Source organism: Haemorhous mexicanus, chromosome 17, assembly GCF_027477595.1.
Source record: "Haemorhous mexicanus isolate bHaeMex1 chromosome 17, bHaeMex1.pri, whole genome shotgun sequence".
Classification (NCBI taxonomy): Eukaryota; Metazoa; Chordata; class Aves; order Passeriformes; family Fringillidae; genus Haemorhous; species Haemorhous mexicanus.
The window spans coordinates 1,561,104-1,586,309 of record NC_082357.1 but is presented as its reverse complement, the minus strand read 5'-3'; the positions used below and the strand labels follow the sequence as shown (position 1 = coordinate 1,586,309).

Sequence of the window (25,206 nt, the reverse complement as noted above, 5' to 3'; positions counted from 1 at the left end):
GAGCCCGACCTCACTGCTTAAAGCGGCCTCCCGGCACAAGCGGACAACAGCAGGGGACACCGCAGGGCTGGGACCTCCCGCCCGAGCGGGTCCGGGGCCCATCCCAGGGGTCACTGCATCCAGGCGAAGCAAAGACAGGAGTCAGGGCTCGAATCAACTGCTGCTTTGTTTTAATCCAGTAAAAAACGGCGGGGCAGGGGGTGCCCCCACAACCCTTATTTACACAAATAAATACAGGGAGGCCGGTGCCAGGGGTACCGGGCGGGGCCCTGCTCCCCCCCTGCCCCGCCCCGCTGCCAGCTCCCCTGCGGGCTCGGGGCTCAGGGGGGCTCTGGGGGGGCTCAGGTGTACTCGCAGAGGTGGCCGCAGCCGGCGGGGCAGTGGGAGCTGGTCTCCAGCCACTTCATGATGTGCTGCAGGTGGCCGCCGTGGCTGCAGCCCTGGCACCAGACGAAGAGCCCCTTCACCACGTGGTGACACACGGCACACATGCTGGCACACTGCCGACACCTGCACGGGGACATTCGGGTGGGTGTGGGCAGGGAGAGCCCTCGGGGGGCAACAAGAGGGAACAGGGGCACCCAGCCCATCCCCCTGTCCCCACAAGCCCCTCTGGGCCCCCTCACCTGTCGCAGATCCAGCCCCTGTTGCTCATGGGCCGCTTGCAGTTGCTGCAGTTGACGTGCAGGGTGGTGGAAGCCTGGTTGAGGCAGTTGATGGCACGGCAGGTGCTCAGCTTGATCACCTCATTGGAGATGTTCCAGAGCTGGAAGCGCTGCAGCAGGTCGATGTAGGACGTGTACCAGTGCTCCTGGGGACAGCCACAGACAGCTGAGCCTCTACATTCACCCTGAAACCCCCTCAGGACCCCAGCCCTACATCCCAAAGGCAAGATTCCCCTGGGGGGCTCAGCCTGGAGAAAAGGAGGCTCGGGGGGGCTCCTTCTCACTCTACAAGGCCCTGACAGGAGGGTGGAGCAAGGTGGGGGTCAGGCTCTGCTCCCAGGGAACAGGGACAGGACAAGAGGAAATGGCCTCAAGTTGTGCCAGAGGAGGTTTAGTTTGGATATTAGGGAGAATTTCTTCATGGAAAGGATGGTCAAGCAGTGTCACATTGCAGTGGTGGAGTCACCATCGCGTGGGGGTATCTAAAAGCTGGGTTGAGGTGGCAGCTCGGGACGTGGTTCAGAAGTGACCTTGGCAGTGCTGGGGGAATGGTTGGACTCGATGATCTTAGAGGCCTCTTCCAACCTAAAGGATTCTGTGATCCTCTGATCCCTGTAGTGGGAGAACAGCTCTGCAATGCTGGGGAACAGCATTAACAGAGCATGGGCACCTCCTCATCCTGGCCCTGCAGAGCCCACCTGAAATCCCTGCCAGGACTAGTGGTGGGGCAGGTACCGGAACCCCGGAGCTGCTCACCCTGCCTCAGAGCTGGCCTGCCAGGGGCTGGAGGAGAAGGGACGTACCCCAGTCCCGGGCAGGACCCCATGCCATCGGGATGCACCCCCTGTGGGTCCCAGCAAGGCGTGGCCCTGCCCTCAGGGGCTGTACCTGTGTCTGCTCATCGATCTCCTTGCGGATGCGCTCTCCCAGCACGATGAGCACGGACACGGCCGTCTGCACGTCGCCCTGCTCAGCGTAGAAGAGCAGCGTGTCGCGCACGATGGGGTTGAAGAAGTCGGAGGGCAGGCGGTTCTCGTAGAGAGAGTGGGAGATGGAGATCAGCGAGAAGGACTCCACGGGGGTCAGCGACACCGTCTCGGCCTCGTTGCCGCTGACGTGAGGGGAGTCGGCCTTGTCCTGCAGGTGGTCCAAGGCCGATGGGTTGTCCACGATTTCGTGGCGCAGGGGAAAGGCTTCCTGGGGAAGGCTGTATTCCTGCTCTTCAGCTGCAGGGATCAGCAGGACAAAACCCAGCTGTGTAGCCCCGCATTTCTCTTCACAGAGAAAAGCAAGGCACAATTCTTCCCAAGAACAATTCTTATCATTTGCTGTGCCTGTGTTGTGCCAAAGTGGAATGCAATATGGAGATTGTTTACCCAAAGTCATGGTGGTTTTTTTTCCTAGGCCTATTATGGCCAAGAGTGTGTGTGTGTGTTGGGACTGTCGGGTGACAGTCACGAGATTCAGTGCAGTGTGTGCACGGTTGAGTGCTTGGCAGACTCAGTTTTAGATGTATAGAATAATACAGTATAATAAAGTAATTAATTAGCCTTCTGATATCCATGGAAGTCCTCCTCATCATTCTCTCCCCTTGTTGGGACCATCACAGCATCGCTCTACAGCTGGGACAGACAACACCTCCCCCTGTGTGCTCACCATGTGGATTCTCGTGGTCCATCATGTACAGGTCATCCTCGTCTGCCTCCACATCCCCCAGCAGATAATCCGCAGGGACATCACTGCCCTCCGTCTCCTCATTGTCTGCGTGCCCAGGGAAAGAGAAATCAGCTCATTACACCACTGGATGCACCTCCCAGTGTCCTGCCTGGCATGCCAGGCTATGCCCGAGCCACACAGCTCAGTCCCCCACCACTGTCACTGTCACCCCCGGTCATGGGGGAAAGCTGTCCTTCTGCAGCGCCCTGGGGCTCGGTGCCCTTCACCCTGGGGCTGCAGCACGTCCAGCCACCCCAATCCACAGGATAAATACCCCAGTTTATGCCCTGTCTATGGCTGAGGAGGGAAGAGCCGTGGGACTGGACTGTGCCCACCCAGGAGCGTTACCCTCGTTGTTGATCAGGGTGGACGAGGAATCCATGAGGATGTTTTCTGTGCGGCTTTCTCCTTTGCTGCGGTCCAGTCTGGACTCGCTGCCCAGCCCAGCAGGGATATCTTTCAGGTTAAAGCTGGGGAAAAAAGCCAAATTTAACAGTCAGAGGAGTATAAAGTTTCCATTTCAGCCAGCAAACAGCCTGGATACAGGTGTCCAGTTGCAATGGAGAAACATGAGATAGGGCGATATCCCTTTGTGGGCAGAAGCCACCAGTGGCCACTGTGTGACTTACAAATAAAGACACATTGTGACTGTGATCACAGCCCTTCCTCCAAGCCTGGTGGCACTGCACATGCACTGCAAAGGTCTCTCTGAAGAATTCCAGAGCTGAGCAGGCTCTTGGCTCCATCTCCTTCCCCTCAGAGGCAGGTGAACAGGAGCTGCCTCGCTCTAAGGTGCCTGTCTGTTAGTTATGCATCACCATGTTTGGCCTTGACCGAGCTGGAGAAGGGAAGGGTTGGGGCTGGAGCAGAGCCCAGCTCCCCAGGCTGCTGCCTGCCGTGTCTCAGACAGGCACAGCCACCCAGCTGGAGGCAGAGCTTGGTCAAGGACAGGGCTTGTTTCCTTTGGTGTTATTTGAGGATCTGTCACTCACGGTGGGAACCCGGTCCTGCGAGGTCTGACAGCTCATTTGGAGTCCTCGCCCCACTCATTTATGTCATTGAGAAGAGGAAAAACAAGTTTTCCTGCTTCATCAGCCCACAATGGGCTTTCCACGCCAGCGAGCTGCTGGCAGAGCTGGGCTGTGCTCTCCCTTGGAAAGGCTCCAGAAGAAAACCTCTGCACAGCAGCAGTTCCAGCTCCAGCCATGAGACACCTCCTCCACCCCCAGCCCTTGGTCACCATCACTGTCCTGGGCACTGCTGAGGCCTCACCTCAGATCCTGGGGTCACTTTTGGGGCCCTCATGACAGGAAAGACACTGAGGGGCTGGAGCATGTCCAGGGAAGGGAACAGAGCTGGGGAAGGGGCTGGAGCACCAGGAGCAGCTGAGGGGAGCTGGGGGGGCTCATGCTGGAGAAAAGGAGGCTCAGTGGGGCCCTTCTGGCTCTGCACAACTCCTGACAGGAGGGGAGAACTAAGGGAGTCGGGCTCTGCTCTCAGGGAACAGGGACAGGAGAAGAGGAAATGGCCTCAAAATGTGCCAGAGGAGGTTTAGATTGGATCTTTGGAAAATTTCTTCATGGGAAGGGTGGTCAGGCACTGGAACAGCTTCCCAGGGCAGTGGTGGAGTCTCCACCCCTGCAGATGTTCAACATCATGTAGATGTGGTACTTAGGGACTTGGTTTAGTGGTGGCCTTGGCAGTGCTGCTGGAATGATCTCAGAGGACTTTTCCAACGTTAGAGATTCTGTGATTCATGAATTCAGTAACTGCAAAGCTGGTCCCAGCCCCATGCCCCACCACAGGCCAAACTTTGGTTGAAGGAGAGAAGGGAGCAGTGTGTGAGGCTGCACAGATTGAGGCCAGGCTGGCCACACCAACACGGGAAATGGCTTCGTTCAAAAAATGCCAACATGCAAACCAGCACAGCCTGAGGCTGAGGGTGAGCTGTCCCTGCTTGCTCCCTATGTCTGGGGCAGGTTAGTTATTATGTAGAAATTGTTCCCTGGGAGGGTGGGGAGGCCCTGGACAGGGTGCCCAGAGAAGCTGTGGCTGCCCCTGGATCCCTGGAAGTGTCCAAGGCCAGGCTGGACAGGGCTTGGAGCCACCTGGGATAGTGGAAGGTGTCCCGCCCACAGCAGAGGTGGGATGAGATGAGTTTTAAGGCCCCTTCCAACCCAAAGCATTCAGGTATTCCATGATGTGATTCTATAACCCCATCCCAGCCAAGGAGCCGTTCCCACTCCCCCCCTCACAGAGCTATCCCCCTCATCTCACTGCTCCCTGCAGCTCGCACCCCCCTGTACCTGTTCATGAGCGGCAGGGCAGTGCTGCCTTTCCCCATGCTGTGGTTGAGGTTCGTGGACGACACGGTGCCGAGGCTGGAGTAGATAATCCTCAGCATCGTCCACGTCTGAGCCACCTGTGTGGAACACATTCCCTGTCAGACCTTCCCAGGCTACCCCACCCTGCAGCAGCCGTCCCACAGCTCACCTGGTTGCGGTCCAGCCCCTTGGCCACCTTGGCGTTGTGGTCGCAGAGCTCGGCCAGCGGCCGGCCGGCCAGCGCGTACTGCTTGGCCGTGTGCACAAACCAGTCCATGCTGCCGCTCTCCACGTCCGTCTCGAACACGCTCAGGGCGCTGGAGGACGAGATGTACTCAAACTGCTCCGTGGGGTCCAGCTTGCGCTTGAAGAAGATGGGGTGGCGCCGGTCGCCAATGTAGGGCTTGCGGTTGGAGTCGGAGGAGATGAGGCTCTCCTTGGCGGCGAAGGCCAGGTCCCCGTAGAGGCTGTAGCACAGCCCCTCGGGGTTGGCCCGCTCGATGGGCTGGCTGGCGTCCTTGAAGATGTGCTGGTAAAGGGTGCTGTCCTTGGAGCCCGAGAGGAGGAAATAGGGGTCGTGGAGGTGCCGCCACACGATGCCCGTGGTGACGTCCTTGTGCTCCTCGAACATGGCGGAGGGGATGAAGGGGCGGCGCACGTCCCACACGTAGATGTTGTGGTCCACCATCATGGAGCAGGTGGCGATGTGGTGCTTGCACTCAGGGCGCCACTTCACCCGTGCCACCGAGGCAATGGTCTGCACGCAGTAGATCTCCTTGGCCCGCGTCGTGTTCATGTCCCACACCTTCACCATCTTGTCGCGGCCGCCCGTGGCCAGCCAGCCCCTGGGACAAGGAGGGATCAGTGTTCACCTCTGTCCCCACCATGGCACAGAGATGCTCACAGCACAGGTGTGACCACATCCACGCTGCAGGAAGGCAGCTGGGCTGCAATCCCATCCTCCTATGAGCTCCCATGGCACCTCTACTCTGCAACAACCAGGTCAGGCAGAACCTCCTTCCTGCCCCCAGTTATGGCTCTGTGCCTCTAGAGCCATGTCCCAGTCAGACCAGTTCCCTCTGGCTCTGCTTTCCACTGGCCAGGCACAGCAGAGAGGAAAAGGCCATTCTGAACGTATTTCAGTGCCTCTGTAAGATCAGGAGCAGTGGCAGCACTGCCTGGCAGGGAGTGAGGAGGGACCTGCACACTGTAGCAGCTCCTTCCAGATCCTTCCCAGCAACCTCCCAGGAAAGGCAGGAGGCAAACACGACTGAACACAAGCGAGCTGTGTCCCTGAGCAGCCAAGTAGTGCCTTCCCCAAGCTGAGCACTGGAGCAAGAGGCTGCTGTGACACTGCTATACACAACCACAAGACACCCAGTGCCTCAAACACCCCTAATTTATCAAAAAACAAACCTCAAACACTTACACCACCCCAAATGCTCAAAGCAACAATCACTTCTATCTCCCAGCATCATCCCAGCCCCTGACACAAGAGGACAGGGTATCACAGATCATGCTTTCCCCCACAAAATCACAGTCCTGTTTTTAGGGTCTCTCCTGTCCTGCAAGGCCGGGTGGCTGGCAGGGGCAGGCCCCACACCCACCTGTCCTCTGGGTGCCAGTCGCAGCAGAAGACGGGCCCGTTGTGGGCCGTGAACATCCTCTCGTAGCGGTCGGGCCGGCGGATGTCCCACAGCTGCACGTTCCCGTTCTCGAAGGTGGCGGCGAAGGTGAAATAGTCCCGGATGCTGAACTGCACATCGCGCACGCTCTCCGACTGGCCTGGGAGGGAACACAAGGTAAGAGCTCCAGCAAAGCTAAAAATCCCACTGCAAGAGCAGAGAGAAGGTAGCAGGGAGTGCTGTGACTGTCTTCCATCTCCCACACAGACCCAGCTAGTACTGAGAGGCAAGAAGAGGCACCAAAATGTCTCTCAGCTCCTTCTTTCCCTGCTCCGGGCATCATACTCTGAGCAAACCCTCCTCTTGGGCAAGGGGAAGGACAAAGGCCCCAACGCCTGCCCCTCCTAAGGGTTAGGGGACAAGCAAGGATAGGACAAAGCTCCCAAACTCTGCCTCCCCACAGGGAAATGGGATAACAAGAGCCAGGTTTGTACCAGAGAAAGTGCTGACAGAGTCCTTCTTGCGCAGGTCGAAGCACTTCATGTAGCCATCCTGGGAGCCGCTGAGCAGCATGTACACCTCGGTGGGGTGGAAGCACACCTTGTTGACAGTGCGCTTGTGCTCCGTGAACAGCTGGTCCTGCTTGTTGCGGGACGGCTTGCCCAGGTTCCAGGTGACCACCACGCCGTTGGTGGCGGCAGTGGCCAGCAAGTTCTCGTCCATCTGGTGCCACACCACGTCGGCGCAGCTGAAGTTCAGGGAGGGTTTGCGGCCCACACGGAGGTTCAGCTTCTCCACAAACTGCTCCTCCTCGATGGAGTAGATCTTGAAGATGTTGCGGCCGGCCACCACCACCTGGGCAGCGTCCCGGCACACGCTGATGGCGTTGGCGGGGGCGTCCAGGTGGCAGAACATGGTGCGGCCAGTCAGCGCGTTGCCCCCCAGGGCAGTGGTGACCCTGGCCATCTTCTCCATGGCTGTCCTCGGGGTGCTGTCCCCTCTCCAGCAGGCTGCCTGCACACCCACACGGCCACCCTGCTCCACCTCAGCCAGAGCTGGGCAGGGACAGGCTGGGCTCCTGCCGGGCCCTGGTGGCTCCGACCGTGGCTTCTTGCGGCTGCATCAACGGGCTGTGGAGGTGAGAGGCCACAGAGCCGCCTGTGGGAGGGAGATACAGCCCCACTCTGGGTTCTCCTCCTGCCACCCTCTGTGGCTTCCTCTCAGGGAGCTCCTGAAAACCTTCTCTGGATTCCTTCTTCCCTCTTCGGCCACACCCTGAGATGTTTTGCTGTCGCTGATAATCTAGGTCAAGTACAGCGCTGTGGCTGAAGTGAGCAGCGTCCTCAGCACGAGGTGGGGTGAAGTGAGGCCACGGTCACTTCCATGGGGCACTCGGAACCTCAGAGCCTGCAAGAACCAGGGGATGACTCTCCTTCTCTAGCGGGGGGGGCAGCAGTTACTCCAGGCTTCCTGGAGGGATCACAGGGTCCCACGGGCTGTGTCCTCCAGAGCCAGGCTGAGCTCCTGCCACAGCACTGCCCTCTCCTGCCAGGTCCCACTGATCCCTCATAGCTCACATTCCGACCCCCTCAGGGCCCCTTCCCACCCTCAGAGCACCCGTAGGATCTCGTCCTACTCCTGAGGCCATCCCCAGCCCCCCATATCCCACATTCCCACCCTGTCAGGGGCCTCTCCTGACTCACAGCCCTCTCATACTCCACATCCCCCTCCAGCTGACCCACAGCCCCCCGGACCCCTCAGACCCCACACTTCCCTCTCTGCAGGTCCCGCTCCTGACCCAGAGGCCTTTCAGGAACCCCCCCCCCCCAAGTCCCTAAAAGCCCACTCATGGTTCTCTCAGAAGCCCCCCCCACCCTATACCTTCCTCAGGGCCCCTTCCCACCCCTCAGAGCCCCCGGGGCCCCTTCACAACCTCCTCCCGCCTCACAGAGTCCGCTGCCGCTGCCACTCGGTCCCGCACCCCTCCGTGCGAGGCCCCGGTGCCGCTCACGAAGCCGTACCCGGTGTCGGTTCCCGCGCCGGCAGCTCGGGCCGAGCAGGCCCCGCCACCGGACTCCCGCCAGGCCGCACCCCCTTTCCGCCAGTGGACCACGCCCCCTCCCATCAGACCACGCCCTTTCCGATGGCGGGGCACGGCCCCTGGCGCCAGGCCACGCCCTCTTACGCTGCCTGAGTCCTCCTCCTGCCGACTGACCACGCCCCATCAGTCCGTCCTGTGGTTCAGCCCCGCCCATCTGCGGATAGACCACGCCTCCCCAGCCCTGGTCCGCCCCTGCTCGTAGACCACGCCCCCGTCCCAGACCACGCCTCTTTTCCGTACATGGACCGCCCCCCTGCATCAGGCCACACCTTTTTCCCCGACCCGGATATCCATCAGGCCCCGCCCATCCCTTATGACCCTCGAGGCCCCGCCCCACGTGAAGCCCCGCCCATCCACAAACCCCGCCCCCTGGCATGGAGCGCGTGGGGGGCGCGGGGCCATGGCGGGCACGGAGCCTTGGGGGTCCGGGGCGATGCGGGGCTCGGGGTACAGTGGAAATAGGGGTGCGAGGGGATAGATGGGAATTGGGGTGTCCAGGGCGCCTTGGCGGGGGTGCCGGAGGGATGTGGGGCGCACTGGCAGTGGGGTGCGCTGGGATGAAGTGGGGGGCTGGAGGGATGGGAGCTGTACTGGCGGTGCAGGAGGAGAAAGAGAGTACCGGGGGGTTCTGGGGGTATCAGGGCTGGGAGTGTCAGGGGGCTGTGGGAGCCAGGGGGAGCGGGGATGCCCCAGGTGCCCCCCAGTGGGACTGGGAGCGCAGCAGAAAACTGCTGGGGGGTTTAGGGGCGTGTAGGGGGCATTAGGGGTCAGGGTGGGAAATGGGGGTGCGAGGGGATATGGGGTGCATTGGGGGTGTAGGAGTGAGCTGGAGCGTTACTGGGGTGCACAGGGGGGTGTGTGTGCACTGGGGGGGCTTGGGGCACACTGCCGGGAGGGGTGTGCGTTGGGGGGGTGCCGGGAGATGTGGGGTCCAGGGGATTGGGGGTGTCAGAGGGATGTGGGTGCATGGGGAATGGGGAAGCAGGGGGATAAAGGGGGGTCAGGGGTCTGTGGGAGCCTTGTGGGTGAGGCTGAAGTGGGAAATGGGGGTGCCGGGAGGATATGGGGTGCACTGGAGGGATATAGGGGTGCACAGGGGAGTTGGGGTGCAGGGGGTCACTGCCACGGGGGGTGCCGCGAGTATGGGGGCCGTGCTGGGGCTGTCTGTGCAACCTGGCACCAGGGACTTGTGCAGGGCTATGGCACCCCAAAAGTGCTGCTGTCACCTGCAGCAGGGGGTGGGGGGGACCCTCTGTGTGCCGCTGTCCTGCCCGGCCTCGTGCCCGGGGACACTGCTGGCTTTGGGGATGCGGGCAGCCCTCCAACCCTGTGCCGGGGTGCTCCGGGCCCGGGCAGTGCCACCCTGTCCCGCAGCCCCAAGGACTCCTAAAAGCCCTTCCAGGGCCACTTGGTGCCATTTTGGGGTGAGAAAGGGGCATTTCGGACAAAGCAGGGAGCGGAGGCGGCGGTTGGTGCAGCAGTTCCTTCCCGGCCGGTACAGAGGCAAAACAAACCGAAAGCGTGTCCGTGTCCGTGCCCATCCCGTGCCCGTGTCCGTGTCCGTGTCCATGCCCACTCTCCTCCCACGGCTGCTGTGGCATGGGGCGGGCACTGCCCCGTGGGGCACCGAGCCCCTCCCGCGCCGGTCCCCGCGGGCGCCCCAGCCCCGCGCCGGCTCGGTCCCATCTCGGCTCAGCCCGGGGGTCCCCCCGGTGCCCCGCTTGCCGCTGGCATGGGGGCGATGGCTTTTCAGCTGGAAGAGCGGTGGCGGTGGCAGTGTGTCCAAGGTGCCACCTCCCGTGGTCTCTCTGTGCTGCCGGTGTCGCCGCGGTGGCTCAGACCCGGCCCTGGTACCCCGGGATGTCCCATCCCAGACGGATGGGTCGCTCCCCGGCGGTGGCATCACCCTCCCAGCCCCACGGGGTGCAGGGGGGTCCCCCGGGCGGCGGGGGATGCTCGCCAGGGGAGCCCGGCTTCCGGGGCGGGATCCGGCCGGGGTGAAGCCGCGTGGAGGGGCTCTGTGGAGCTGTCACTTGTCACCGTCCCCCCGGGTACCCCGAAACCTGCCGTAGCACGAGACTGAAGCAAGCGAGCATGCGAGGGCGGCGGGCGGGCGGAGAGGGACATCCTATTCACCGGGAGAAAGGGCCCCAAAGGCGGGGCTGGGGGCTGGAGGGGACACGCAGCGCGGGGGGGGGTGGGGGTGAGCTCGGTGACCCGCTCCGGGAACACGAGGGGACCCATCCAGCCTCCGCCGCCACCCCAAAATCAGCATCCTCCTCTGGCCCATCCCTGGGAGCATCCTTTGGTCGCCAGGAGCATCCTTGGTGGCGGGGCCGTGTGCCCGCTGGCACCGGGGCGGGGGGAGCAGGATGCGGCCGGGGGCGGATCACACAGCGTCGCCTTCCCACTTTGGGCTTCCATGATGTCCGTTCGTCTGTCCGGGAGGGATTGGCAGGACACCGGCAGGAGCACGGGCGATGGCGGCGGCGTGGGGGGAATTTACATGGTACCGGGGGGGCTCCGGCCAGGGGCGACGCCTGCCCCCATCTCCCCCCGGAGTCCCGCGTCCCTCGGGGGCGTCGATGCTGGGGATGTCCGGGCTCGGTTGGAATCGGGGGCGTCTCTCGAATCCCCCCGCAGCCAGAGGGAGATGGAGTGGGCGATGGCGGCCGGGGTGGGCGCGGGGTGGGCCGGCTCCGGGGCTACTCGATCACCATGCAGCACGGGAGGTGCTGGGAGAAGTACTTGAAGAGCTCCGGCGTGGCCCCGGGGCAGTTGGTGAGTTCCAGCTCCTCCAGCTCCTGCAGCTGCACCAGCCCCGACAGCCCCGTGGTGGTCAGCAAGGGGCAGCCTGCAAGGGGACAGGGTGCACTGTCAGACCAGATCACTAGTGCCCCCCAAAAAATAGCATCCCCAAAAATAGCATGTCAAAAGGCATCGGCATCCCAGAACCCAAAAATCCCCCAAAACAGAACCAAAGGGTCAGGACCTCAAAATCCCAGCACCTCAAAACTCACCACATCCAAAAGACAGAACCCAAAATAACAGTGTGCTAAAAAATAAAGGTACCCCAAAACCCCCAATACTACGAAAAAATCACTCAAAATATCAGCATCCAAAAAAATCCAGCACTCAAAAATGCACACAAAAACCGGTACCTTAAAGCACCAGCACCCCAAAATACCAAGACCATCAAAATTAGCACCCAAAACCCCCCCCACCAGAACCTAGAAAACCAGCATGCTAAAGAATAGTGCTCCAAAACACCTAAATCCCAGCCTAAAATCCCAGCATCTTAAAGCACCTGTAGTCAAAAAAAAAAAAAAAAAAAAAACAAACAAATAAAACAACCCCAAAATAGAGTGTCCCCAGGAACAGCTCCTCAGAAACCAACACCCCAGAACACTTGAATGGCAAAAACATAGCTCCCAAAACACCACCACCCCAAAAAAACATGGCACCCCAAGAGCCCAGTGTGGATCTTTCCCTACAGGCTGGGCTGGGTGCAGGTGCCTGCTGGCCTGGGGGGATGCTGGCTGTCCCCAGCGTGTCCCCAGGGCTCTCTCTGTCCCCATGCCCAGTGCCTCCCCAGCCCCGTGGGGTCTCTGGTCCCTGGTAGAGGGTCAGGGTCTCACCAGCCAGGGAGAGGAGGCGCAGGCTGCCCATGCCCAGGAGGTGCTTCAGGCCAAAATCCTGCACCTGGAAAAGAAGATGGGATGGGGATGAGGGGGGGACAGCGGGGACAACCACAGCACCAGGGCTCAGCATTGCCCAGCTGGGGTAGGGAACTGGTGCCAGGCCTGGGAACCTGAAGCAGGGTGCAGGATGCTGGGGCAGTGTGCTGGCTCTGGGTGCCAGGGCAGGGAACTGTGATGGGACAGGTTGCAGGGAGGGGAGCCTGAGCAGGATGTGGGATGTTGCAGCAGGATGCTGGGGCAGGATTTTGGGTGCAGGGCAGGGGTACTGGCTCTGGGCTGTGCGACAGGGAGCAGGGAGCCAGGGCAGGGAGCCTGCAGCAGGTACCGGCTCTAGGGATGCAGGGTGAGGGTGCCAGGGCTGAGTCCTGCTGAGCACACAGGAGCTCTCTGCTTCCTGGCACCAAGTCTTGAGGTCTTCAGCCAGCCCTGGGAGTCCAGCCTGAGCTCATGGCCTAACCCCAGGGAGGTGCCACCATGCCCTCTCTGCCGTGCCGAGCCAGGACGGGCACAGCCGTGTTCCACACCTACCTGGCAGCACCAGCGCAGGTAGAGGCTCCGCAGGGATGACATGGTGGACAGGTAGCTGAGGCCGGTGTCGGTGATCCGCACGCACCTGCCGGGACACGGGGTGTCAGGGCCAGCTGGTCACCCGTGGGTGTCCCCAAACCATGGCCCCCATGCTGCACCCTCTGCTTCCAGCGTGGCTCAGCATGGCACGGCTTGGCACGGCATGGTTTGTCATGGGGTGACACGGCACAGCACAGCTCAACATGGCATGGCATGGCGCGCATGGCATGGCATGGCTCAGCACGGTATGGCATGACTTGGCACGGCTTGGCATAGCTTAGCATGGCATGGCATGGCACAGCACGGCTCAACATGGCATAGCATGGCTTGGCACGGCACAGGGCGGCTCAACACAGCCCTTTACCTGTCGAGCACCAGCTCCTCCAGCTTGTGCAGGTCGCAGGCGATGTACTCCAGGGCCATGTCAGTGATGCGGGGGCACCAGGACAGGTCGAGGCTGCGCAGCTTCCGCAGGTTCTCGGCCACCAGCTCCACGCCGTCATCCGTCACCTTGGAGCAGCCCGAGAGGCTGAGCACGCTCAGGTTGGGCAGGCTGTGGACCATGTTGACCACGCCGTGGTTGGTGATCTCCCAGCAGGAGTTGAGGCGCAGGGTGTGGGTGGTGTAGCCCTGCTTGGCGGTGAAGTAGGCGAGCGCCGTGTCCGTCACGTGGTAGGCTTGCAGGTTGAGCTCGGTGAGGTTGGGCAGGAGCTGCGAGATGGCGGCGATGGCGTCGTCGGCCACGTTGATGCAGTCGCTGACGCTCAGCGCCGTGATGCGGGCGTTGAGGCTGGACCACAGCCCGGCCTCCGTGAAGTCGTTGCAGCCCGACAGCTCCAGCCGCACCACGCCCTGCATCTGCTCCAGCATCACCTGCCGAGGGCAGGGGGTCAGGCCGTGCTGGGCACTGCCACCCACCCTTGGGTGTCCCTGTGCCCCGGCTCCCTCTGTGTGGCTCCTCCCACTGCTCCCAGTCTTTCCTGAGTCTGGTCTTCTCCCCTGGGACCTCCCTGGCGTGGGTTCAACGCCTGCCTTAGGGCACGCCAGCATCAGTGGGGAATGGGAGGGGACAGGCAGGGATCCCTGGCTGCAGCCCCAGCACGGTCCCAGGTGCTGCTGACAGGGTTGGGATTGATGCCGCTCCCAGCATGGGTGAGATGTGCCCACGGAGCAGCTGGTGCTGTGTTTGGCCATGGCACGGCACGAGGATCTCGGGGGGGACCTTCCCCAGTCCCCTGAATGGCCCCATCTCTATGTGACCCTCAGGCCCTTGCTTGGGTGACCCCCTTGCTGGGGAGCAGCCAGCCAAGCAGGAATGTCTTGTTCCCAGAGCTTGTCACCCACTGCCCCATCACCGTCCAGCACACGGCCACCTCACCTGGCCCTGCCTTCCTGCAGCACCTACAGGCAGCAGGGATGAAGCCCTGACAGCCTCCTGACCCTGCACAGGCTGCACCCATCCCACTGGCCAGACCACAGGCAGGGCCTCCCTGTGCTGCCGGCACCTGTGGGGTGGCCATGCCACCTGCCTGCTCCTTCACTGTGACAGGACCACTCTGCCCACGTGCGTGTCCCCAAGGCCACCAAGACTGACCCGCCACCAGCACACCTCAGCCACCCCGGTGACTTCAGCAGGGTCACCTACCTCCAACCCCGCATCTGTGATGGTCGACCTCTTAAGGCTCATGGACTTGACCCCCTTCTTGGAGAGGGGGTAGTTGTCAATGAACTCACAAATGTCCAGGTCAGAGACGCCCACGAGGCAGAAGCCGTCGAAGCCGCGGACGGCGAAGCCCTGCAGGCTGATGAACTCCTTCTCTCCACCGGGCAGGACGTTGTAGAGCTCTTTGGTGTGCAGGACGGGCGTCAAGCCCACCCAGAACTTGGGCTGGTAGAGCACCCTCCGCCATGCCTTGCACACCTGCGCCAGCACGCACTTCTCGCACGCCGAAAAGTACCAGAACAAGCGGTTGAGGATCTTCTCGTCCACGGCCAGCTGCCTTTCCGAGGGCGAGCCTGGCAGCCGCTCCGGGGAGGGCTGCTCCGAGCCTTCGCTGGCATTCAGTCCCACCAAGGAAGCGCCGGGAGGGGAGGAGACGCTGGCCAGGGTGGCCAAGGAGAGCGGGGAGGCCAGGCTGGGGATGGGCAGGTCGCTGCGGTGGGCTAAGGCCGGGCTGAGGATGGCAGGCACGGAGGAAGGCTGGCACAGGCGGTTTTTCACGGCGGGGGTGCCTTTGGTGATGCTGGCGGAGCCGAGGCCGTTGGGTTGCGTGGGGATCTTCACCAGTCCATTGCGGGGCAAACATGGGGGCTTGGTGTCGCCGTTTCTCGGGTTCGACATCTTCCACAGGTCTCTCTGTAACACAGCGGTGTGGGATCAGGGGCTGTGGGTCTGCGGGGGGGGGTGGCCGTGGCTGGGGAGGTGGTGGCACCAGGGAGGGGAGAGATCCTGGGGGGGGATTAGCAGGGTGGTACATGGGACTGGGTGGTGCGGGGCTGGTGGGGACAGCCACAGAGGGTACGTGTCTGGGACACAGAGCAGGCTGCATGGCCCTGGTGCCCCCTGTGATGAGGGACAGATGGGGATTTGTCCCTGGGCATTCACATCCCTCTTTGAGCCTAGAAACAAGCATGGCCAGTGGCAGATGGAGAAGGATCCACAGACTGGTTTAGGTTGGAAGGGACATCAAAGCCCACTTCATTCCACACCCACGCCATGGGCAGGGGCACCTTCCACTAGCCCAGGGTGCTCCAGCCTGGCCTTGGGCACTGCCAGGGATCCAGGGGCAGCCACAGCTGCTCTGGGCACACTGTGCCACCCTCACAGGGAACAATTCCTTCCCAATATCCCATCCAGCCCTGCCCTCTGGCAGTGGGAAGCCATTCCCTGTGTCCTGTCCCTCCATGCCTTGTCCCCAGTCCCTCTCCAGCTCTCCTGGAGCCCCTTTAGGCCCTGGCAGGGGCTCTGAGGTGTCCCTGGAGCCTTCTCCTGTCCAGGTGAGCACTCCCAGCTCTGCCAGCCTGGCTCCAGAGCAGAGGTGCTCCATCCCCCAGTGCATTTTTGTGGAGGGCAGTGGGCAGAGGCAGAGGAGCAGAGCTGCCTGTGCCCACCGTGCCAGCCAAACCCTCAGCAGTGAGTCTGTGCCAGCCCTAGTGCCGCCAATCCTTGCTGAACCTCGAGGCAGAGGGGCAGCACCCGGCAAACCGGGCCAATAAATATTGCAGTGGCAGCAGGGCCGGCTTCCCAAGGGCCCCCCTCACCCACCATCCATTATTCAACGCATTTCCCTCTATAAATATGGAGATGAATTATTGATGGGGGCTCAGCTCCCTCCCCCTGCCCAGCCGGGGCCTGGCACAGGGCCCTGCCCGAGTGCTGCCTGCCCTGCCCGCACCCCCCGTGTGCCAATGCCGTGCCAAACCCCGCCAAAAAGCTGATCCTGGCGACCTCTGGGGGCACAAGGAGCTGAAGCACGGGAATGCAGCTTGCAGTGCATGGAGCAGGGCACAGGGAGCTGCCCCTGAAGGCCCAGGGGTGGTTGGCACATCCGTGCATCAGTGACAGGAGCTGGGGACCTTCTTGCTTGCCAGCTCTTCCCACACTCGAGATTAAAACAAGGGGATTATTACAGCTGCTTGATTTGGGATGGAGAAACTCAAGCCCTAATGGAGGGACACCAAAGGAAGGGCATCCTGCTCATGTCCAAGCTCCGTGGTCCCTGAGCCTGGAAGCAGGATGCAGCCTAGACCCCCTGCTGCCCATCCCTTTCACTGTCTCAGCATCCCCGGCCTCATCCAGCTCTCCTGGAGCAGCCAGGGAGGGCGCAGCCACCCAAAAAAAGAGCTCAGCAGCTCAGTCAGGTGCCGGGGGCACACCTGGAGAACCCGCGGGATGCAGGGCACACGGCACCTCCCGAGGACACCTCCCGTTCCCGGCACGGCGGGGCCGTGGCACGGGGCTGGAGGAGCTGCCGCAGTCTCGGCCGGGCTGCCAGCCGAGGTGCCAGCAGCCAGTCCGGCTCGGTGGCAGCGTCCCGCCGAGATCCAGCCTCCGGGGACGAGCCCAGCCCTGTGCAGACAGTCTGGCGCCGCTCCCGGCTTGGATGCAGCCGCTGCTGCCTCCGCTCACGCCGCCCGACAGCGGAGCTGGGCCGCCGATGCTTGGACATGTGTTATATTCGCTTGAAAGCAGGAGAAGGGGAGGGGAGAGAAGAGAGAAACTTGAAACCAGCGGCTCGGTGCTCGGCCGCAATTAGGGAAGCGAACAGAGCGTGCAGCGGGGCGTCTCAGGGCCACGGAGCACCAGTCCAAACAGATAATGGCCAGGTGGCGGGAGAAGCTGTCACTGCAGCGAGTGGCACCGAGCCCCAGAGCCGCTGGGCACGCTGGCCGGCCCCGGGGAGAGGGCAGGTGGTGGCAGAGGGGCAGCCCAGGGCCTCGGGAGCCCAAGGGGACAGTCGCAGCAGGAGACAGATGCTGACAAGTCGCCGGACTCACAGCAGCCAGCAGGAGGTTTTGGCACAGCATCCAACCTGCTCAGAGCTCGGCTGGTCCCCGAGACCGAGCTTGGGGGACTCAGGAGGGCTCAGGGGGGCTCAGGGGGCTCAGGGGGGTTTAGGGGGCCCAACAGCTTTCCCTGAAAAGCTGCGCCAGGCCCCCTGCCCAGGGAGATCAGGCTGCCTGAACAGAGCACAGAAATCCTGAAGTCTGAAGTGACTTCAAAGAGAAAGATGCACAGAGATTCGAGCCTCTGGGCACAGCAGGATCTGGGCAGCGGTGGGGGGAAGGCAGGCAGGCATTTCTCTCTGGGGAGATGAGCAGGAAAGAATTTGGGTGCTCCTACCACCCCCAGGCACAGAACTGTGCTTGGGGAAAGACCCCAGTGAGGAGAGGGTGGGCTGGGGGCACGGGCTGGGAGGGGATGGGTCCAATGGCTGCTGTCTCTGGCACCAAGGGGCAGAGCTGGCATCTGCCCTCCTGTGCCATGGGAGAGCCCCGGCCTGCAGCCAGGAGCCCCCCAGCTCCTGCAGCCCAGGGCTGAGGCCACATTGCTCTGGTGTCCAGAGTGACGCTCCCACAATCCCTGGGGGTCACAGCTGCTGAGTGCAGGGACACCCAGAGCGGGCCCTGTGCCTCCCCAGGCACTCCCAGAGACAGTGATGGACAGACAAACCCAAAGCCTTGGAGGTGTCAGCACAGACCCTCCCAGATGTTCCAGCAGTCCTATGAACACCTCCCTATGCTTTTTGGCCACTCCAAAGCAGAGATTTGTCCCTTTCCCTTCTCCCTGTCATCTCAGTGTTTGCAGATTGCATGACTGGGCCCAGCACACCATCATCATCATCATCATCAGGATTGTTCAGCACCTGGTGCACAAACTCTTGCTCTGGGGTCCCACAGGAAGGGCCCAGATTTGCAGCCCCGCTCTGTCTCAGCCCCCCGTTGCTCTCTCATGGGGAAGCCTCTCCCAGCAGTGGAGGGCCAGCTCCAGCCCAGTGGGAGAAAACCTGACAAGAGCAAAGGCCAGAGCTCTCCAGGCTCCTGAATGCACTCCAGGGTGCACATCTCACGGGATACGTCACTGGCAGAGAGGTTTGGAGGGGTTTGTCACCCACGGGAAGCGATGATGCAGTGCTGGGGGGCGGGTTTGATGCAGGGAGAGAGAAGAAAGCCGGGGTCTGAGAGCCTGTCACCACAAACACTGCACAGACAGCGAGGATGCTGGGATGAACGGCACGGAAACTGCCAGGAAAACAGAGCTTGCCCAACCTGTTGGCGAGTTTACTGTCTCCACGTGGTGGTGCAGAGGGATGAGGGCCTTGAGACACGGGCAGGGCCATCAGCCACCCTGTCAGTGCCCGGCCTGGGACATCCCTGGCTCCTGGAGCAGTTATCCTGCTGCAGCAGGGATCGGGGCTGAGCTCCGGGACAGCCCAGATGCAGCCGGACAGGGGGCCAAGGGACATCCCGGACTGGCCGGCGTGGGAGCCCCGGGGACTGCGGGTGTGCTGGGTCAGCACCGAGGACAGCGGCCCCGGTCAGCGGCCCCGGTCAGCACCGAGGACAGCGGCCCCGGTCAGCGGCCCCGGTCAGCACCGAGGACAGCGGCCCCGGTCACGGGCCCCAGTCAGCACCGAGGACAGCGGCTCCGGTCAGCGGGCCCGGTCAGCACCGAGGACAGCGGCCCCGGTCACCGGGCCCGGTCAGCACCGAGGACAGCGGCCCCGGTCACCGGGCCCGGTCAGCACCGAGGACAGCGGCCCCGGTCACCGGGCCCGGTCAGCACCGAGGACAGCGGCGCGCCCCAAGGACTCCGCGCTCGTGTCCCCGCCAGCATCCGGCCCTGTCGCGCCGGGCCCTGGGAGGGAGGATTCACCCCTGCCGCACCGGCTCCTTTAAGGGAACCTCCATCGCCCCTCAGGGCCCTGCCAAGATCCAGTGTTGCTCCAGCAGATCCTTGTCAGAGATCCTACTGTAACCCAGCAGGCAGGTCTGCTGCTGCCCCAGCAGATCCCAGAGAGAATCCATGACTGCCCCACAAACTGCCCGTGAGACCCTGCTGCCACCCACCGGGTCCCTGCTGCCCCCAGCCCACCTCGGAGCCTTGTTATGGCCCTGCCAGGACCCAGAGCTGCTGCCAAAGGGTTTCAGGGGGCAGAGCCGAGAGAGCAGCCGTCGCTGCCTGCTCACACTCACACACCCACGGGGTGTACACACACACAAGCCCTGCTCACACTAACACACACACTCACACTCACACACCCACGGGATGCACTCATAACCCTGCTCACACTCACTCTCACACTCACACAACTATGGGATATACACACACACACACACAATCCCTCTCACACTCACATTCACACACACACACTCACACTCACAGAGGATGAACACACACACAAGCCCTGCTCACACTCACACTCACACTCATACAATCTCTCTCACACTCACACTCATACACACGCTCACACTCACACAATCTGTCTCACACTCACACACACTCACACTCACACTCACACTCACACAATCCGTCTCACACTCACACTCACACTCACACACACTCACACTCACACTCACTCACACACACACACACACACTCACACACAATCCGTCTCACACTCACTCACACTCACACTCACACTTACACTCACACAATCCGTCTCACACTCACACACACTCACACTCACACACATACACTCACACTCACACTCACACTCTCACACTCACACTCACACAATCCGTCTCACACTCACACACACTCACACTCACTCTCACACTCACACTCACACACATACACTCACACTCACACTCACACTCTCACACTTACACTCACACAATCCGTCTCACACACACACACTCTCACACTCACACTCACACTCACACTCACACTCACACTCACACAATCCGTCTCACACTCACACACACTCACACTCACACTCACACACATACACTCACTCTCACACTCACACTCACACAATCCCTCTCACGCTCTCAGCGCGGCCGGGGCCGCCGCGTGCACGCGCGCCCGGGGTTGCATCAGCTGAATTCATTATCCGTCTATTTTTACTAATGCAGCAAATCAAGTTGCTCTACGGGCGGAGAACACACGCCCGGCTCGGAGCGCTGAGCCGGAGCACGCAGCCCGGGCTTTGTGCAGCCCTCCTGAGGGGCTGAGCTCGCCGGGGCTGCCCCGGGCAGCAGCGGGGCCAGGCTGGGGCCGGAGCACACGGCAGCGATAAACACATCCCCCTGCAGAGCTGCGCGGGCTGCGGCTGCCCCCGGCTCCCATCCCGCTGGATCACAACGCTGCCTGTTCTGTGAGCAGGGTGCCAGCACCAGCCCCAGGCTGGGTCTCTCCAGAGGGCTTGGGTCACCCCAGCAGTGCAGAGGAGCTGCTGAAGACTCTGGAGGAGCCACCAGCGCTCCCCCGGAGATGCAGGAGCAGTGGAGAGATGCTCCACTGCCCGGAGATGCTGTGCCTGTCTGTGTGTTTGTGCTCCAGCCCCGGTGCTCACACAGGTGAGCTGGGACAGAGGCTCAGAGCACAGTTCCGAGCTCGGTGCTGCCTTTCCCTTGCTGCACAATCCAGGAATTCAGGGTAGGGAAGGGCCTTGCCTCTCCACCTGGCCCTGGAGACCTGCTGTTTGTGTGATGGGAGCTGGGAAACTCCCTCCTGGGGCTGCCCTGAGAGCTCCTGGGGAGACCTAAGGGCTGAGAGCAGCTTTCCCACTCCCTTGGAGGCTCCCAAAAGTGCCAAGGAGCTCATCCCACCTTGCAGTGGACAAAGAGGCTTAGGAAAATGGGTCCCACTGCTGGGGGTGCTGCTCTCAGTGCCAGGCAGGCTGGTGAATCCATCGCTGGCTCTTGCAGCTCATGGCCAAGCAGAGGAGCTGTCACTGTAGGAACCCCCAGCTCTGCAATCTCTCAGGCCCTACAGCCTTCCCAAAGGTCAGGCTCAGGCTTTGCAGGGTCAGCCCCATCCCCAGGGAGCTGGGAAAAGCTGGCTGAGGTGCAGCACTGAGCTCTGCTCAGGTCCCCACTGCTTTGGGCTTTCCTGAGAGAACAGCTCCTGTCTGGGGGCACTGGGAGATGCAGCTCCTGTCCCCAGCCCTCAGCGTGGGAGAGGCAGAGCTCCAGCCCCAAGCCTGCCCAAGCAAAACTTCTTCCCATCAGGGCTCCCTCTGACCACCAAGCCCCTCCTGCAGCAGCTTTCAGCCTCTCTGCCAAACCCCCTTCTCCCAGAGACAGCAAATTCTGACCTCTCTCCTTTTCCCAGGCAGCTCTTGTCCCCTTGGGAGGAATCCCCCACCCAAAAGGAGCACGGGGGGGACAGACTGAGGGCAGGAGCTGGACCCCTGCTCCCTTCCCCTCCAGCCTCCTCTGGAGATCTTCACTCTCACACCATGGAAGGATGCTCCTGCTTAAGCCAAGCTTCTCCCTGCTCCCCACTGACGGAGGCAAGGAGAAGAGGGAGCAGCTCCTCGTGTGCTGGGTCCTGCCCAGCCTGGCCTCCTCTCACTACAAGCCCAGCCAGAGTCCAGTGACAGCTCCCAGAGTGTCCCAGCCCTTCCCTCTGCCCAGGGAAGGGTGAAACGCCTCCTCTGAGGAGTCAGGAGCCAGGGCAGCAGTCTCCAAGCACAGGATGTGGATGTGCTCCTCAGGTCCTGCTGGGACTTACTGCACCTGCCCAAACCCTTCAGCCCTGCAGGCACGGTGACAGCCACACAAGCACTGATGGCCCTTTGCCCCTGGGCTCGGGGTCCGGCTGGGACCTGGGCTTGGGGTCAAGCAGGGGCCCTTGGCACGAGGCTGGTGGGACACCGGGGCAGGCAGTGTCCAGCCGAGGCACTCCTTGCTTGGCCGTGGGTGCTCAGTGTCAGCACGGGCTCCAAAAGCCATGAGGCACCATCCTGACCCTGCTCCCAGCACAACCCCCTGGCCTCCCGCTTCCCCTGTTCAAGAGCTGGGCATGGATCACCCCTCCAGCAGGGAGAAACCCTGGAGAAACAGGTCCTGCTGAGCTGTGCCCTCCCCAAACACTCTCCTCCTCAGCCCCGAGCTCCTCCCGTGAGCCTCCAGCCCCGGAGCACCCAGCACACGTGGCTGGTCCCCGTGGCAGGTGGGCAGAGGTTGGAAGGGGGATGCTGCCAAGGAGTTCTGCTCGCCTGCACACCCAACGCTGCTCCCTCCCACACCAGCAGCACCCACTCACCTCCCAAATTCCCTCTCCCCTCTCCTGGTGCAGCTCCTGCACAGGCACTGCTGGGAGCAGCAGGAGATGGGAGATGGGGACACAGCTACAGGCAGGACGAGGTGGCTTTGCCATGGAGCTGCCAGATGCTGAGCCAGGCACAGCTTAAATCTGCAGAGCAGAGGAGCAGGATCCAGCCTCCAAACTCCAAGTGCTCCCACTCCACTTCTCCTTCCGTCCACCTCCCCACAGGATGGTCAACATGGCTGTGACCCACGGGAGGGGACAAGGGAACCCTTTCCCCACTCTCACCTTACCCTGGCCCAGGTGAGGGTCACTCCTTCCCCAGGAGCAGAATGTGGGGAGCCAGGAGGGTCCCAGTGCCAGGGGTGTCTGTGCTGCTGCTCCCCTGTGCCGTGGAGCTGCTGGCACGGGGAGGGGAGCAGGCAAAGGGATTGATGTGGGGGAAGCCAGCTCGGGGAAAAATAGATATCTAGCTCATTAAAAATGGATGCTTGAGCGAGTCCTCCCCACTCCAAAGCCACCTCCCTCCCTCTTCCTGGTAGCCAGAGTGAAATCAGCACCCAGCTTCCAGAGGAGGGGAGCTGCCAGCACGGCACGGTGCTCGCTCTGTGCCCGCTGCTCCCAGCCTGCTGAGCACCCCGGGGTGCTGTGCCCCGAGACCTCCAGACCCTGGGCAGGGGGTGGGCATGGAGAGGGTCTGCCAGGAGCATCCCTGCTGCAAGGACTGCCACGCTCTGGCCTTCCCTGCCCAGGCACTGCCACGTCCCACCAGCACCAGCAGATGCCCAAGAGGCATCACCTCAGCCCAGTGCCCCATGGCATCCCTGGACCCCCACATGGCCAAGACCTTGGGGGTATCCAGCTGCTTGCTGCCAGAACCCCGTGCCTCAGTTTCCCTAGCTGTGCTCAGCCCCAGCCATTCCATGGAGTTGGGTCTGCCTGGTCCCCAGCCCCACACACTGATCCCCCTGCCCCTCCCCATCCCTCCCCACCAAAACAAACTCTGTGTTCCTATCCTCGACTGATGGGAGATCCATGGCCCCATGCTGGGGTCTCCAGGACCCTGCTGTGGGGCTCAGCCCCTTCAGCCTCATCCTAGCTGGGGCCTTCCCCTTCCTCCATCCCCTGAGCTCTGGGAATGGGGGAGGCTGCCCTTGTGCCCCATCCCTTGGCTGGTGTCACCCTGCACCCACAGAAAGCCGCCCCCAGGTTTTGGGGTGTTTGGGTGTTTGCGTGCAGCCTCGGGGATGCCAATGGTGCCACCAGGGAGGACAAGAGGAATTTTAGAGGCTGGCAGCAGAGGTGGAAGGGGGCAAACATCAACCCCACACCGGGACCACCATGTCCTTACAGCGATGTGCCCTTCCACCCCCATCCCAGAGCAGCCCTGCCTCCCGCGGGGTGCACCCGATCCCCCCTTTTCCCTGCCTGCACCCACCCGCCGATGCCCGGCCATGCTGGGGGGGGGGGGACACACACAGCACATCGCCTCACCCCCCACATCCCCCCCTCCCCAAACCGAGGGGGCGGAGGGGGCAGCATCACTGGGGCGGGGGAGGGTCACACCGACCACCATCCTCTGCTGAGCTACCGGGAGGCGGGGGCGGAGGGGGGGCCACCGGACCGGGAGCCCCGGGGCCGGGCCGGCTCCGCTGCCGTTATATAACGCTGCTCCATGATGCGGGATGCGGCTGGGGGCGGTTGCGGTGCCGGTGCCAGTATCGGTACCGATGGAACAGGCACCGGCACCGACCCCGGCATCGGCATCGACCCCGGCACCGGCTTTGTGTCGGAAAGGCTTTTCCCGAGCGGCTCTTACCTCCAGCCCTGTCTCCCGAAGCTCATGCCATGCCTTGTGCCCGTCTTCTTTCGGTTGCAGCAAAAAATCCCACCGGGAAGAAAACGGCGAATAATCCCCCCAAAAATCCCCGTTGGCAAAGGGGCCGGATCCCGCCCGGCCCCCGCCCCAACCCCGCGAAACAACAGGAAAAATAAGCGGGGAGTGGAGGGGGGGAATGGGGCCGGATCCGGATCCGGGGGGATGGAGAAGGGGGGCCCTACTGCCAGCCAGCCCCGGGAGCTGGGAGCACACGCACACGCGCGTTCGCACACACGCACACGCGTGTCACCAGCCGAGGCTGTTAAAGGGACACGGTCACCGGCAGCGATAATGGAGCGCACCGGGAAAGCACCGGCAGCGGCACCGGGAGAGGCGAGGTGAGGGTGCGGGACACGGGAACGGGGCGGGGGGGAACGGGCAGGGCTGGGCTGGCAGCTGGGTGTGCAGGGAGAGAGGGTGGTGGGTGGGGGAATGCAGGGGTGGAAGGATGGGGGATGGAGGGAGGGATGGATGGAAGGATGGAGGGGGGATGGAGAGGTGGAAGGATCGAAGGAGGGATGGAAGAATGGAGGGAAGAATGGGGAGATGCAGGGAGGACTGGAGGGAGAAATGGAGGGGTGGAAGGATCAATGGAGAGGTGGAGGGATGGAGGGAAGAATGGAGAGATGAGCATGGAGGGGTTGGAGAGGATGGAGGAGTGAAGAAATGGAGGGAAGAATGGTGAGAGGAAGGGATGGAGGGGTGGAGGAAGAAATGGAAGCGTGGATGGAGGGATTGAGGGAGGGATGGAGGGATGGGGTGGCTGGAGAAATGAAGGGAGGGAGGGTTGGAAGGCTGAGCGCAGGGATGGGTGGAAGGCTGGATGGACAGACAGATGCTTGCTCTGGCTCTCTCCCCACCAGGGCATGGCAGGCTGGAGATCCTGGAGCAGATCCTGCTGCAGACCCCG

At 62.3% G+C, this 25,206-nt stretch overlaps 2 protein-coding genes across 4 annotated transcripts; both read right to left on the bottom strand.

The window, feature by feature from the left end:
- Window positions 1-148: 148 nt before the first annotated feature.
- On the bottom strand, window positions 149-8,471 carry WDR24 (WD repeat domain 24). 3 transcript variants are annotated; one of them, XM_059861187.1, is made up of 10 exons: window positions 8,352-8,471; window positions 6,825-7,737; window positions 6,313-6,490; window positions 4,875-5,550; window positions 4,688-4,803; window positions 2,730-2,851; window positions 2,322-2,426; window positions 1,554-1,891; window positions 627-811; window positions 149-510 (listed from the first exon to the last, which is right to left on the bottom strand). In XM_059861187.1, the coding sequence occupies exons 2-10, from the start codon at window positions 7,303-7,305 to the stop codon at window positions 342-344; spliced, it is 2,370 nt and encodes a 789-aa protein (XP_059717170.1). In that variant the 5' UTR covers window positions 7,306-7,737; window positions 8,352-8,471; the 3' UTR covers window positions 149-341. The 3 variants fall into 3 exon arrangements, with proteins under 3 accessions (XP_059717170.1, XP_059717168.1, XP_059717167.1); XM_059861185.1 differs by having other exon boundaries at window positions 8,279-8,430; XM_059861184.1 differs by having other exon boundaries at window positions 8,264-8,420.
- Window positions 8,472-10,696: 2,225 nt separating this feature from the next.
- Window positions 10,697-24,412, bottom strand: FBXL16 (F-box and leucine rich repeat protein 16). Its single transcript, XM_059861508.1, has 6 exons — window positions 24,237-24,412; window positions 14,345-15,055; window positions 13,064-13,572; window positions 12,661-12,745; window positions 12,070-12,133; window positions 10,697-11,285 (listed from the first exon to the last, which is right to left on the bottom strand). The coding sequence occupies exons 2-6, from the start codon at window positions 15,038-15,040 to the stop codon at window positions 11,137-11,139; spliced, it is 1,503 nt and encodes a 500-aa protein (XP_059717491.1). The 5' UTR covers window positions 15,041-15,055; window positions 24,237-24,412; the 3' UTR covers window positions 10,697-11,136.
- Window positions 24,413-25,206: the final 794 nt, after the last annotated feature.

Excerpts from the sequence above, each read along its gene's own strand:
- FBXL16 (XM_059861508.1), bottom strand. The coding sequence starts at position 15,040 with ATGTCGAACCCGAGAAACGGCGACACCAAGCCCCCATGTTTGCCCCGC. Across the intron at positions 13,573-14,344 it reads TCACAGATGCGGGGTTGGAG|GTGATGCTGGAGCAGATGCA; the intron begins GTAGGTGACCCT and ends TGCCCTCGGCAG. Across the intron at positions 12,746-13,063 it reads GAGGAGCTGGTGCTCGACAG|GTGCGTGCGGATCACCGACA; the intron begins GTAAAGGGCTGT and ends GTGTCCCGGCAG.
- WDR24 (XM_059861187.1), bottom strand. The coding sequence starts at position 7,305 with ATGGAGAAGATGGCCAGGGTCACCACTGCCCTGGGGGGCAACGCGCTG. Across the intron at positions 6,491-6,824 it reads CTCTGTCAGCACTTTCTCTG|GCCAGTCGGAGAGCGTGCGC; the intron begins GTACAAACCTGG and ends GTTCCCTCCCAG. Across the intron at positions 4,804-4,874 it reads AGGGGCTGGACCGCAACCAG|GTGGCTCAGACGTGGACGAT; the intron begins GTGAGCTGTGGG and ends TGTTCCACACAG.